This window comes from Leptosomus discolor, chromosome 6 (genome assembly GCF_034619465.1).
Source record: "Leptosomus discolor isolate bLepDis1 chromosome 6, bLepDis1.hap2, whole genome shotgun sequence".
Taxonomy (NCBI): Eukaryota; Metazoa; Chordata; class Aves; order Leptosomiformes; family Leptosomidae; genus Leptosomus; species Leptosomus discolor.
Window position 1 is genome coordinate 62,575,297 of NC_141396.1, and position 15,188 is coordinate 62,590,484.

General features: G+C 37.4%; 1 protein-coding gene across 1 annotated transcript in view; it reads left to right on the forward strand.

Moving 5' to 3' along the window:
• MINDY4 (MINDY lysine 48 deubiquitinase 4) overlaps positions 1-15,188 on the forward strand; it is a 77,949-nt gene that overhangs the window by 34,771 nt on the left and 27,990 nt on the right. The window contains exons 11-13 of the mRNA XM_086467056.1: positions 409-472; positions 1,839-1,904; positions 2,163-2,230. Of these exons, the coding sequence (XP_086323182.1) occupies positions 409-472; positions 1,839-1,904; positions 2,163-2,230 (198 nt within the window). The remainder of the gene's footprint in view (positions 1-408; positions 473-1,838; positions 1,905-2,162; positions 2,231-15,188) is intronic.

Consider the following 15,188-nt stretch of genomic DNA (forward strand, 5'->3'; position numbering starts at 1 on the left):
CAAATGATATTTTGCATATTTTACATCTATAAAATACTTCCTCTGCGATGATATTGTACATATGTTTTTCTGCTTGTTTTAATGTCATTTCTCTAATATTCTTTTCCAACAAAAACTGTCATTGATGTCTTAAACCTATATTTATCCTTTTTCTGTATAGAAAAACTTGTAATTTGTATTAAATACTCTGAGAGAGCACAGCACAGCTAAAGTATATGCTTAACTAATAAAAGTTTGTTTAATATGTAATATGACTTATTATGCAAGAGGTAGTTTAAAAAAATGGTTAAATATAATAATAATAAATCTTTGGCTCATCATTCAGTTCATGTAACACATTAATTTCTCTTTAATGCCATTTTGTTCCTTTTAATATGAGCTTTGGTTTTGTCTGAATGTCCTCTTCAGGCCGTCAGGAAGACAGCAGTTCACTCCCATAGGAAAATACAAGGCAGATGGAATCTTAGAAACTGTAAGACTCTGTAACTCACAGTAACATTCTCCATATATCCTCTTTCTAGCTTTTCTTATTTCAGCACAATGACTGATTTCCATTGCTGTCTTAGTGCTTTAGCATCTTTTATGTCAAATTAGTTAGCTGTGATCCAAAAACCAATAGGAAATAACAAATTCCTGTAGTCTGTCTGGCTCTGAGTCATCCCCGTGTCTGTGGGCAACTGGGCTCTCTGAAGTCCTTTTAGTTCCATCTACCTTTCAAGCTTGTAAACTGTGCCTACATTTATTGTTATGCAGTAAAAGTGAATGTGGATCATTTCAAGTTGACCAGCATGGCCGTGAGCATCAAAAGGCAGTATTTTCTTGTCTTACACAGAATTCTTTGCCTTTTTTTTTTTTTTTTCTCCAGAAGCTCCAAATGTCAAAATACTTTCCAGTTATGTCTTTATTTCCATCTGAAGCTCTCATATGGCTTTGCAAACAGTGATGCCATAAGCCAGGTTTTAGTGGTTTAAGGAAGTATTACTGGCCTCCTAAATGGAGGAATGGATGTGTCAACGAATTTCAGAACCAGACAGTTTTGGAAGTGAAAACCTGTATAAATAGGGTGAAGGCAGCAGAAAACCTTGGCTATAATACGCTTTTCCATGAGACAAGATAGATTATTTGATTAATACGTTAACAGAATTCTGAGCTGCTGGCTATTTCAGAGTGCAACTAACACCATTATGCTGCCTCTAAGTACTACTTGTTGAAGGTCATATGGACATAGCCACAGTGAAAATGTGATGGAAAGGAATATAGTCCAGACTGCTTGAGCTTTCCTCACACAGTATCTGCAAGACCATCATTTCTGTCAAAATCTGAACATGGAAAAATAGACAAAGAATGTTGACGTAAGGGCCTGGATCTGTGAACTCTCCTGAACTTCATGTTAAATAGGAGTATTCATGGGAGTATTCTCTGAGTATGATACGGAGTGCTCTGATACATGCCTGCTAGAGACGGCTCACCACATGGGTACAAACTCCTGAGCTACTTGCCCACTCTATGTTTTCTAAAGCTGCAGTATTTCTATGTTTCTTCTAGGAATTGTTTTTCATTGCATAAACCATGCTTAAAATTGAATCAAACTGTCTGTTAAATGAACTTAAAAACAACAAGAAGCAGTATTTAAAAATTCAGAATATACGAAGTGCTGAGATACGATATTATATCAAGTAACAACAGTAAGACATAGATTTCGTTAGGCGTTTATTCCCTTTTGTTCAAGTATTTCCAGTCAGATTTAAGGTTTTGGCTACTTTAGTTCAGCTTTCAGGTTATAAAAATGAGTTGTTATTGTTTCAGTTACCTTTTTTTCTTCTTACATTTCTTCCCAGCTAATACTACACAGCGCCACCAGATATGAAGATCTGATTGTATTTCTTCAGCAGAATATTCGGCAGGTACTGTGCATAGAGAAGCTACTAAACCTGTTGCAGTTCATCTGCCAGCCTTTCTGTGCTTATCAGTCTCATAGGATGTCTTTTGAACATTGTTTCAAACACTATATGGACATGCCTTGCATTTAAGAAACAGAGCAAGAAATTCAATTTTAGCATGAATGATAATTCTTTCTGCTTTCTGTTTGGTTTGTGTGTCTTTAGGATTGGACAAAAAATGTACACAACAAACGGAATAAAACCAATCCTTTTCTTTTACAGTTTGAAATTGGTCCCTGTGGGTGCATCCTTCTGACTGTGTCTGTCATCTTATCAAGATCCATCAATCTGTGAGTGTCTTTGTATCCTTGTTTCATAAAGTGCAAACAAGCTGTGCAAAGGGAGGAAACAACCATGTACTAACTCTCTGGCCTTTTTTAATCTATCTTGATGTTTACTGAATATAGGGAAGTTATGCAGATTTACTCACCTAATCTTGGCTTTTTTTTGTTGTATACACACACACACTTGTCTATATATATATCCTGTTAAAGTGGCAGCGTTCAGTCCACCATATCTGATATAAATGATTCCATCTAAACATGAGGCATCATGTCTAAGGTAGTTGTCTGTGTTTCTTGTCTTGAGAGTTGAAAGCAAGACTCGTTTAGAGGGTTATTTGTTTCACATACTTTAGATATCTGTCTTAGGTAGGGATGGTTAACTTGCTTGTGATGCCCCAATTTCACCATCAATGATAATGATAAAGAAAAGCTAGCATGAAAAGGATTAGGCAGCTAATTTTTAGATGGTTGTAAGTAAGGTACAACAAATCTGACCTCAGTTTTTTGGTGTAATAAATACATTCTAACTACTCATTATAGCCTCTTTAAAAGCTTACTGAGGCTTGTCGAAGCACAGTTGCAGTTAAGTGTGCTTTTATACAGATTAAACGTATTTCTGTGCTGTTGTGAATATCCAAGTGGGTCAGAATATAAAACCTTTCTTCATTTTGTCAAATTCCACTTTTGTAAAAATCTCCTAGAGTTATCTGCAAGTGGAAAGAACTGTCCCTGACAACATGCAATAACAACTGACATGAAGAGATCAGCTGCACTTGAAAGCAGCACGGGTTTCATTTATGTAAGCTTTTATTTCTTACATCTCTGCATTGTCTTGAAAATAATCCAGATTTGTGATACGCATTCAGTTGCTCACCTACTGAGATCCCTACAAGAGTTCACAGTTCATTTTTTTGGTTTGGTTGACATTTCTTCCTTTCTTTTGCTTACAGTAACACTACAGGCCTTTGCCTTAACTCCACTTCTGCACTCTTAACACACATTATGTGATATTTTTATAGCATATGTCATTTATTCTCATTTTTCTGAACTAGAAACATCAGAGAGAACCAGATTGGTAAAGGTATTTGAGCAAGTAACGGTATATTTGGCATTTGGTAGGGTCACCAAAAGCAGCAGTGTTTCTAGTTGCTATTGATTGCATTGCTTTACTTGCTTTAGAATGGTAAACGTTCTTGAATAATATGAGAAAGGAATTAATTTTTCTCATCACCTCTCAATTCATAACAGATGGGTTATGACAAGGCCAGTCAATCATCTGTGTTTGTATTTGGGGGAGCGAAGTGTCTAAAGTGAACATGAAAATTCCTTACAGTGCCTATTTGCATTTTTAGGTATCTAAATATTTTTACAGATCTGGTCCACAATGTCAGAATTGTTTATAAAATGTAGCTGTATTTCAAGGAAGATTCATGACTTTCTCACAGAACTTCATTTTAAAGTACCGTTACTCTTCTAGCTTGGTACTGCATTGGTACCGATCTTTTGTTTATAAGAAACAGGAATTTTTCTCTGTTGCTAGATACAGTGGAATGTGTTTTCAGACCTTTGCATCAGTTGTGTTAGAAGTGCAAACTAAATTTTGTTTATGTAATTTTCAAGAATAGACTTGAATGGCTATATCAGGGTACTTGTCTTAGGATATTAGAAATATCAAGACAAATAACTTGCTGCTCATATCACCAAGAAATACGTACCATTTAGTGAGTGTTACAAGTATTGTAAGTAATTATTTACATAACTGGCATAGTTCTGGATGGGTAGTTGAATACAAATAAGAGTTGTTTAGGTAATGGAATTTTCATCCAGTAATACATCTCCCTGAGATTTTTTTTTTTTTTGTCCCAGATTTTTAACAGAAAATCAGTGGTTTGTTGTTTTTTTTTAACAAAAGAAAACTCCATGGAAGTTTCAATTGCCCTGATTTCTGTGTGCATATTCTATTGAAAAAGCTAGATTGTTCATTTAATTTTAATTGAGAAGTTGAGTTTCTCAAATAATATTGAAATGCTTATTTTTGGGTCAGTTCTTCACCGTGTGCCCACAATGCTGACTCTGGGGTCCCTTGGTAAATATCTTTCTATAAATAACTGGCATTTCTTGTAAGCAAGTTGAAGGCTAAGCATAGAATATTCTTGACCCATGGTTATCAACAACGTTGTTGGAGATGCAGAGGTATGTCCAGTGAAACCAAAGCAAAGCATTTACATTTAGTTCAGCAAAGAGAAGACTGTCATTCAGATTAACAAAGATTGAAATGTTTCTTTCAACCAAAAATACTCTTCCCAATGTTTTCTGTTCTATGAATAATTCCTGTGTACACTGAAGCTTTCACTTCAGGATATAATTAGAAGAAAATAATAATAATACCTTGTTTTATATGGTGAGGAAGCATTAATTACAAGTTAAAAGGCAGAACTGTGGACTAAATGGTGAGGTTGATTAATTGAAAGATAAGTACCACTGTACCAAGACCTGTGCAGTTCAACCCATCCAGAACTGATGTAGAAGTGCAGGATGATGAGACCACAAAGCTTACAGACTTCCTCAGAGCAGTCACATCCATGGACAGATTCTTCCCATGTCTGTGCAGATGGAAGGTGGCGTGCAGCTGTGACCATGCCACATAACTTGGGAATGATAGCTGCAGTGTTTGGTGCGGTTCAGAGTAATCAAGACCTGTTAGCACCTTCTTAAATCTGTGACTAACTCCTGTGAGTTCAGAAGGATGTCATAGCGCCAACAGTGGAGTAACGTCATCTAAGTGTAGCCTTCTCAGAATTACGCCAAGTCAGTCCTCCTAGCTCCCTCTGTAATCAGTGAAAAGAGAGAAGCTTCTCTAGGAGACAGTCATCTCATCCGAAAATAAGTGCCAAGAAAGGTGAGGAGAATGGCAGTGGGCAGTGCCCATCTTTGTTCCTTTTATTTTGGAGGGAGAACTGCTAAGAAAGACTCATGTTTCTTAGGTGTTGGCTATTTCGAGGGTAATGATCTGTCTGACTTATCTTTTTTACTTTCTATGGAAATATTTGCGTCTAGGCTTCCTTTATCTAGGCTCAAAAAAGAGAAAAAGATTGCGATTCATTTAACTTATTTTGAATGTCTAGCTAAGAATGAGATAAATCATCTGCTAAAAGGCTTACTTATCTCCCCTATAGAAAAAGAAATTCTAAATGACCTACTCATATAGAGGCTTTACACAGTGAACATCAAGTAGTGAAATTAATTCTGTCAATAAAATGAGAGATGAAATTCAGTGTTAATAATGCAAAGCACTATACATGGTGAAAAAACAGCCTCAACTACACTTCCCTAGTGACGGGCTTTAAATAGGCTATTATAAAAAAGGAGATAAATTCTGGCACCACTACTAGTAATTTATTTATCTGAACATATCAGTTCAATTTTCTATGATGACAGACAAAAGAGAAATAATGTGTTGGGAGTTATGGTGATAAGAAATGAGAACAGAATAAAAACATGGTATTTTTTTTCTGTAAATATATAATTTTCTCATGTCTTTATCTTGCATGTGGTCTTGTCTCCTCAGGTCAGTAAAGACACATTAGAACTAGAACACAGGGGAAGTCAAAGTTTCCCTTTAGTGTGGACTAACTGCTGTGTGACGAAAGATGAAACCTTTTCTCTTTAGCATTGAAGAAGTATAACTTGGATGTGATAAAAATTTAGACATCCATGATAAGGTTGAATGAGGAGTGATAATACATTATTTTTCAGAGTCCAAAACTTTGGGGACTGTCATGGAAATGCTGAGGCTTTGATTTTAAAACAAACCACAGTACTTTTTTTTCCCCACAGCATAAGTAACTTTCCATACTGGGAGAGGAGGAGGCCAAAAGTATGAAGAGGTTCAAATAAATTTAGACAAATTGCCGGAAGGTACATTTAAACCCACCTGTCTAGATGTAACCTCCATGTGCCCCATTTTCATGTTCTGCCTTGGCATTTGCTACTGCTGCTGATGACATAGGCTGACTTTTGGTCTGCCTCCCTAATTTTTACATTGTTACTGATTTTTCTTGTAAACAGAAGTTCCAGATTTCAGCTGGGTTTAAGGGGCAGCAGTTCTAAATCACTGACAACCTAAGTATTTTTATTTAATGGGAATGCATGCCAGGAAATGCAGAGGTTTGCACTGCTTTGTAGATTTTGGTAATGAGTTTATCATACCTCACGCACTAATGATCATCACTGGTAGAGCTGATAACAAATGGCCAAAGAAGAGTGAGAATTCCTGAGGAAGTTGCTGAGAACGTGTTGTTGCTTCTGGTACAGGAAGGAGTGCTGGTCACTAACAATTGTAACCTCTTTTTTTTTTTTTACAACAAGTTAAAAATTAAAAAATAGTGGGCGTATTGTACTAGCTCAGGGGACTAATCTTCCTGAATGTGCAAAATGCGTTCTAAACTCTTCATGTTGCTAAGAGCTATGAGGTCTTTTCCATGTACCTGGGAAAGACTGGGCTTAAAGATGGGCTGCAAGCGTCCATGTGGGCCTCACCATTGCATCCGAGAATGGCACATTGCAAGTAGGAAAGTTATGAGTACTCAGGAGTTGGTTAGGCTGACCCAGTAACGGCAGCTTCAGTGAACCCCACAGTTTTACTGAACTTACAACATATACTGGAACTGCAGCATAAGCTTTGTGTGCTGGATGCTGTCTCATCACTTCTAACACTTGGCACCTTGCTCACTGTGCTTACTCATGCAAATCCATTGCTGCACTGGGATGTGGCCGATTCTAATCCATTCATTGAAAAGCTTTCTTTAATTTTCAGCTTCTTACCAACCAGTCACACTGTCACACACTTTTCATGGCCACATTTTTCTTTATCAGTGCAATAACTTAATGGCATAAAACCATTGTTGCTAGAACCTGTTATAGCAAAGAGCATACTGAATGAGAAATTTCCTTGTCTCAAATTCCTTTATGGAAAAGCAGTGTATTGCCGTTTTCAAGCTACCTGGAGAAAATAAATAGAGACTCATCTGAAACACAGGCTTGCTGCGTTACTCACAAATTTGCTGACCAATAGTATCAAAACACCAGTGTCCACAATCTCTTCTGTCGACTGAGGGATACTTTATCACTTACTGATGCCAGGTCGCAAATGTAATTCTGCGGTCAGCATTGGTCATTTGGGTATTTTTTCATTTTTTTTCTCTGAAGTGTTTCTGTGAGAATAAAGCAAACAATACCTTTATCTGTGGGAACAAAATGGGAGAGTGATTTTGCAAGTCAAGAGGAGGCTGTGTACTTCGTTAAGGTTGGCCACTTACAAACCTAGGAAAATATGCGTCAACAGCTTTTTCCTTATTGTGATCCCATAACTCTAATAACTATCCTTCTGTGGTCATTACTACTCCAGAAATGTGTACAGCCCTGTTGCAAAATTATTTTTGCTGTTTCCATTTCTAAGTTTGTGAGTTTTGTTTGTGTAGGGTTTTTTAGGGTTTTTTCTTTTTCTTTTCTTTTTTTTTTTTTTCCCCGAAGGCCAATGCCTTTTTATTAAATGGAACAAATACTTGTTTCCTTGTCAGTCTAGGACTTCTCACACCAAGTAAGTCTGCCCCTCGTTATTAGTAATATATCTAGTTCTCTGAAATATTCTGTTAATTAACCATTTTTTACTAAGAGGAAACATATGATTGGAACTATGTTCTTCTGTGCCATTGCACACTTATTCTTAATTCCTGTGGTATCATTTTACTGAACTAGGTAAGTTAAATTTCCTTTATCTTTCGTTCTAATCCATCCTTGAAATAAACACACACAAGCATCAAATCATGTTAATAGCTGTCCAGTATACCTATTCCATCTCAAAAAATATCCTTCCCATAATAAATGAAGCTGAGCTGCACTTGGCATGTTATAGGGGAAAGAAGATTTCACTTGTTGATCTTCGTGTGAGAAGAAAGCCTGATCAGACAGGCTAAAGGACCAGTGGCTACAATCCTTCTCTGACTTATGCAGAACATCTACCTTCAGCATTTACAGAATGTATACCCTCCTGAATGAATAACTCGCTTATCTGAGGAATCTGATTTTTAAGTGCTCTGAGGATGTTGGACAAACTATGCATTGTTATCATTATTATGCCTCATGCTATGCTCAGATACATCCATTTGTCGTCTTGGTTTTAGTTCTGTAGTTATTTGTCTGGTTGCAAGCCATATTCCAAGAACCTTTCTGCTTTGGTCCTTTGGCAAATTATTTTTATCAGTTTTTAAAAAAATATAGTAGTTCTGTCTTTACTGATCTCTATAGAACAGCATTTCACTGTGAGACGTACTGTTATACATGTACATTATATATGTGTAATACAGTAATGCCTATGGGCTGTAAGAAAGATCAGAATCTTTCTCTGCCAGAGTCAGAAAGAGTAAAGCCACCTCCAGAGTCATGTCAGCATGCCACCTACTACTCCCCAATAGCTCTGACCACATATGCACTAACTTACAGGGGAAAACAGATGTGGTCATCCTTGTTTCACACAGGAGAAAGTCACCTCAGATTTTCTGCAGAGTAAGAGCATGTATATATGCAATTACTGTGGGTCGTATTCTACCTGGCCGTAAGACCAATTGTTTGCCCATAGCCACACAATTCCTGCTCTGCAGAGCTTTCATAGAACGGGAGGGACATGTGAAAAATGGGAAGAAGCCTGTAGGAACTGTTTTAGCGAAGAGCTTCCAAATATATCTAATTTGTTGGTCCTGTGCTATAAGCATGTAAACACATTGTTTTTCTGTGGCCAAACTGAGATGACACAAATGAGAGAAGAAACTGTAGATTGACTACTGAACTTTGGTGTCTCTAGCCATGATGTTACCTGCCTTTCAGACATGATTTGCTGATCCCTTTACATCTGGATTGTTTCGTATTGCTGCAAGGACAGAATAAGCACTCTTAATTAACCATAAAATTCGTTATGATAAATAATCTTAAATAATCGCAAATAACCATATTAAAATTATAAAATGCAAGTGCTGTTAAAACTTACTGAAAGCTAAGCCCTGGAAGGACTACCTTTACTCAATAAAACAAGTTTTTGTTGTGATGTGTAACGGAAGATTATCATCATTGCAGTAATCTGTATCAAGCCATTTTTTCTGTCTCTTTTTCTGCATTCTTTCTGTATCCTTTTCTGTATGATTTACTGTGAAATAACCCTGATTCTGACATGTTACTTGACTTAAAACTCTTTCAGTCACGTAGGACATTGAAAAAGAAAGTGATGCTCTGTTGGTGCATGAATTGTGGGTGGAACAATGGGGCCTCCACCCTCAGGCCACTTTCCTTAACTGACACCTTTTCCTGTCTCAGAGCCAATTCTCTAATTTAAAGTTCCCCTAAAATGCACCTACTCTCCTCATGCTATTTGGCTGGTGGTGAAAGGCTTTCTGTGAAATGACCAATTGGCTTGTCCAATGGTAAAAGCAATTACAACTTCACATAAAAGACCCAATCACATGGGGCGTACACGGCTCTTGATGGAAATATGTTTTTCTATGAGCCAGTTTTCTGGGAAAACTTTTTCAGAGGTAGTTCCCCCCCGCTGATTTGAGAACGCCTGGGAGACCAACAGCAAGGGGAAATTACGTGTGTGAGCAGTTTTCACTCAGTGTTTACAGTTATGTAATACAAATACATGTCAGCATGTATTTTACAGCTTAGTCTTTTGGTGTTTGAAAAAGATAGGGAAGCGGCTATTTTTAAGGGGAAACAGCTGCCAATTACGTTATAGTGCTAAAAAGGCAGCTTGACCTGACTGAAAAATCCATATTTGAGAGTATCAGACCTCTCCAAGACCCATTTGTGATTTCACAACATGGAGGAAGCATGAGATTAGATTTACCAAGAACAGTGGGAGGAGAGCAAATAGGAGAGTTTGTGTGGGAGCCAGTCCTTGGTAGGGAAGAATTGAGTCCTTGTTTGTTTGGGTAAGTGAACTTCTGTGCCTCTTGCTTGATAGGTCATAATCTTCAGGCTCTTCCTTGTCTTTGAGGCTCTGTTATGTGAATTAGCCTCTGTGGCCCTTCTAGCTGGAGTGTTCACTGGGCAAGAATTGCTTGCTACATTAACAAATATATTAATAAATGTAGAACCTTAATGAAGCACAGATTACAGCTTCAGCTGCTGGGTGGCAATAAAGGGAGTTTGCTTGAAAGAAGTTAATGTTTTTCCTTCAAAGAAAGACAACAAGGCGTAAGACAGCCTTAGCAATATTCGAAGGACAATGTGAGACCAAGATTTGAAGCTATGAGATTTATATTCTTTCGAAAGTGGATATGCAGTGGAATATATTGTATGAAATGTCACCTTATAGCACTTGAGAAAGATGGGACCCAGGGACAAAAGAATAAAGCTAGAGATGATGGTAGCATGGGATTTTGAAGACAAGATACACAGGAAAGTAGAGCAGGGTCTGACACAACATAAATATGTAGGCATCTATCAAATAAGATCTGAAGGTGAGTATACCTTTTTTGTATAGCTATATAGCCTGCTAGATAAGGAGTGTGACCCAGGTGGAAACATGACCAGAAAGGCAAAGAGGAAGAGTTGAATTAGGTTAGAAGAAGTTTGCTGCGCTGGAGAGCAAGGAACAGAGATTAGTGATAAAGGAAACCAAAAAAATTAAACCAAACTCAGCAAAAAAGGGAAGAATCAAGAAGACAAAGAGGTTGTTATACTGATTCTGTTTGACTTCTTGCTAGGTAAGGGACTGGTATACTGGGACATAATGCAAAATAAAATAAAATAATAATGGGGAGAAACCTGGGATTTGCACAAATGATGGACGGAGATATGTAAGTCTTGTCTCCCTGTTAAGAAAATTCAGGAAGCCTGTCACCAGCATGGGTCCACAAAACAGAGAAGTGATCTGTATACTGGGTGACAGCAAATTTGTTGTGGACATGCAACAGAAAGATTTCTTACGGCAACAGGGGAAAAAAATCAGATTGTTCCCCCAGCACACCCAGTTCTTTCTACAGCAGATCAGGATAAATCATAAAGCTGAGGAACATTCCTGAAGAGAAGGAAGATTATTAGTTCATTCTCTGGAGAATTTTCTGATCTCTAAAGAAAGAGTGCAAAGGAATGAAAAAAGTGTGATGAGCAACAAATAGCTCTAGCACTAGCAGCCTGAGTCTTGGTGTTGGAAAATACAGTGAAATGTGTTCAGACGAGGTCAGACCCAGACCTTGAGTCACAGAAATGAAACAAGCAATTTCCTTATCGTGTCAATAAGAAGATCTCGGGAAGAGATGTAAAGTTTCCATGTAGAGTGGATGCGGCTGATATTAGGAATAGTGCAGAGTGCTCCGAACCTGAATTAATATTCTGCCTTGCGTTTCAGTAAGGAGAACAATGTGGTGCAAAGTCAGGATGGATAATTGGAATCCATGCATAGAAATTGAATTAATTTTGTGGGAGGTAGAACTGAACCTGAAAAAGTGATGGCTACACGATATGAAGGAAAAAAGAAACAAGGTATCTTTTTGCCTATATCTCATTCCTAAACTTATGCAAGATTTTCTGAGCTCCCTCTTGCTTTTTCAGACTTTATGAATGGACTTGATCCTAAAAGCTTACATGCTTTGTCATACTATACCACTTGCCTCATTAAATCATACAGTAAACTTGCGTCTCTGGTGCAGTAGGTCTGGAGAGGTGGGTGCTCTCCAGCTACAAATACTGAAATAACTAGCATCTAAAATCAATTACAATGATGTTTGATACCTTTTCACAATAGAGGTCACCATATAACTGTGTAATAGCATACAATGCTTACATTTAAGAAAGATGGAAAAGCAGACCAAGCAACTTAGCCTTTATCTCAGCAGATTGAAAAGCTGTAGGCAAAATTCTGAAAACAGAGTAACTAACTACAGAGATAAATGGAAAATGACAGGGAATGCAGTCTGATTTTACAGAAGCTATACAAGACTGAACTAATATTCTACTTTGATAAAAGAACTTCTTTTTTGAAGTGGGAAATGAAACAGATGAATTCTATTTGAACTTCAGTAAAGCATGCAATCATAGTACCAAATGGAGAATTGTTAGTTAAACTGAAAAAAAAAAAAAAAAAAAGGATAAAATTAGTTAATGGAGAGGTAATAAGAGAGCTTTGTATTTTATGTCATGCCAAATGAGAAGTCATTTGCTAATGTGAAAATAAGAGATCTTTTAAGAATTGTAAAGGGGGTAAAGGAAAGGGACTCAGAAAAGAGTTACAAGTGTGGGGAAGGTAGCTGATAGAGTTCTTCAATGATCAGTCTGGGATTAAACTTAGTTTTTATTCCCTACAGTGATACTGGAAAAAGGGAGTGGTGTGCTAATGAAATGTACTGTTGACTCAAAAGTTGAAAGGCACTGTCGATGCAGAGGACGAATCATGTTGTACAAAAAGACTTGGCTTAGCTTCATGATGAGGGTGATAAAAAAAGAATTTCATTTAACTACAGAAACTACAAGGTCATGCAGAGACTACTCACTACTGTACTGTGGGGGTTCATAAGTTGTAAACGACAGGATGAGGAGTTGAGAAGAGTAGTGGAGCACACAGTGACTTTGAGCCAGCGTTATAAATAGCGCTGGATCTACTCTTGGGGTGTATCAGTGTAAACAGTTTTAGGGAGGTGATCAAATATTAGTCGCTTGTGCAAGGCATTGATGTGTCCTCATGGAAATACTATGTCAAATTAGGTTCACCCATTAAAACTGGGAGAAATGTAGGGAAAGGGGAGACCAAGGGAATGAGAAATCTGTCTTATAAAAGAAGAACAAAAGCTTTTATCTTTTCTAGCCTGAAAAACAACTTTTTAGAGGAGATATAACTGTTTTCTAAAAAAAATGAGAGGGTAGCAGTTGTAATTAAACAAGAAGGACCAAGAATTATTTAATTTAGAGAACAATATTAGTACAAAATGAAAGTGTATTAATAGCCTGTGACTCAATAAACCAGGTCAAAGTGTGACTAGATTTCAGGTCCCTAATCTACCACTGAGAAAAGTATGGAAAGCCAAGAAAGCAAATAAGAAACGCACTTTTCTGTGACGAAGAGTAACTGGGATGGCTGGATTTTACGTGTCAGATGCAAGGGACATCATCTTCCTTTCTTCCCCCTCTCCGTACTCTGCTTTATCTGAGTAAGTGATATGGCTGTAGTCCACACCATGACTAACGTAAGTGTTGTTCTGAGAAGTACCTGAGATATGTGGGTTTAATTGCCCCTCAGTTCCATAAGACTGTCAGTATAGGATCAAAGGAAAGGTCCATCTAGCCTATTAGCCTGTCTTTGATAGTGGAAAGCTGTGGCTGCTGAAGGAAACTGCGTAAGAAGTAGGGTGAATATAGAGCAATTATTCTGCTGGTATATGCTCCATGTTTCCGATAGTCAGTAATTCAGAGACTTCCTAAGCTGGCAGTTGTATCCGGACCATTGAGTTCATTAGCCCTTGATGGACCTATTCTCCATTAATTTTTCTAAAACCTTTTTGAATCCTTAAACTCTTTGGCCTTCACAACATCCTCTGGCAGTGAGTTCCTCAGTGTAGTTGTGTGCTTTGTGAAGGAGTTTGTCCTTTTGTTTGCTTGAACTGGTTGCCCAATAAGTCTAGAGACTATTGCCTGGTTTGTGCTATGAAAACAAGTGAGCAAATGTTAATCATCTCCTCGCCATTGAGGAGTTGCAGACCATCAGTTATGTCCTTTTGTAGTGAAAAGGTCCTCGTCTATGTAGTCTCTTCTCATAGGAAAGCTGCTCCATATCATGACAGTGGTTTCTTCTGACCATCTGAACTTCCCCTGATTCTACTATATGTAAATGCTCAAATTCTCCTACTGATAAGGTAAAAGTGACTAGTTGAAACCGAGTGTTTGTGCATTGGCTTGTACAATTGAGGAGTGTTTTTTCAAGGTTGGCTACAGCGTGGTGGTGTTTCTATAGCAACCTTATTTATCAGTTTGTAATCTGAAAAATATACTCAGACTGTCTGCAGTGCTGGCGTATTTGTAAGTATGATTTATCTGCCCAGTCCCTGGTATATAGCAATTAGATGGCCATGCCCGAGTCATGGCAGGCTCCCTTTACTTTATGATCATCAGATGGAGAAAAGGCGTTTTCCAGTAGAGTTTCTTCCTCTACTCTGCAAATTATCTGAACAAGGTCACATAAAGTACCTTAAAGATATACCAGTTTCTCTCCATGTACAAAAATGTAAAGAAGCCCAGAATTATTAGCTGATGTTTATGTATCCATCTTCAGATTAAAAAGTTAGTGATATGAAACCCATCCCTAAGTGATTGATGAGCTTTTCATCTTCCCAATCTTATTTTTTGCCTTTCCTTGAGGAAATCAAGGCATTTCAGAAATGAACTCTTTTGATTTTAGGGGCATAAAGTGTATTTATTCAAAAGACTCCAAAGATGTGAAAGAATAAGTGTGATTCTGCTACAAAATAGAGCAGTAACTAAAACACTGTCATATTTTTCCCAAGTTTCAGCCAATGTATTGTCACAGTGTGTACTATTCAGCTGTTTGCTAAACATAAGGTCAACATGGTTAAGCAGATCTGGGTTTAGTATCTTTGCTTAATGTGTTGCCCTCAGAAAGACATATTGCATTCAATAAGAAAGATAAATTATTTTAAAAAATGAAATAGTGGGTTGAATGTGCCAATAGATTAATCACTTTACACATCAGATCTATCCCTCTGAATTATAAATACTTCCTATAGTATGTTAGCACCCTGTCTCAGCAGAGCTGATGAATTAAATGTGCATGATTACCTCAGAACATGTACATTTTGAGAACTTTGTGAAATTAGCAGGTATGTGAAAAAAGTGATAAAGAATGAAGGCATTTCCTTGCTTTCACTGGTTTGAATCCTAAACAGCAATCTTTTTTTTTTTT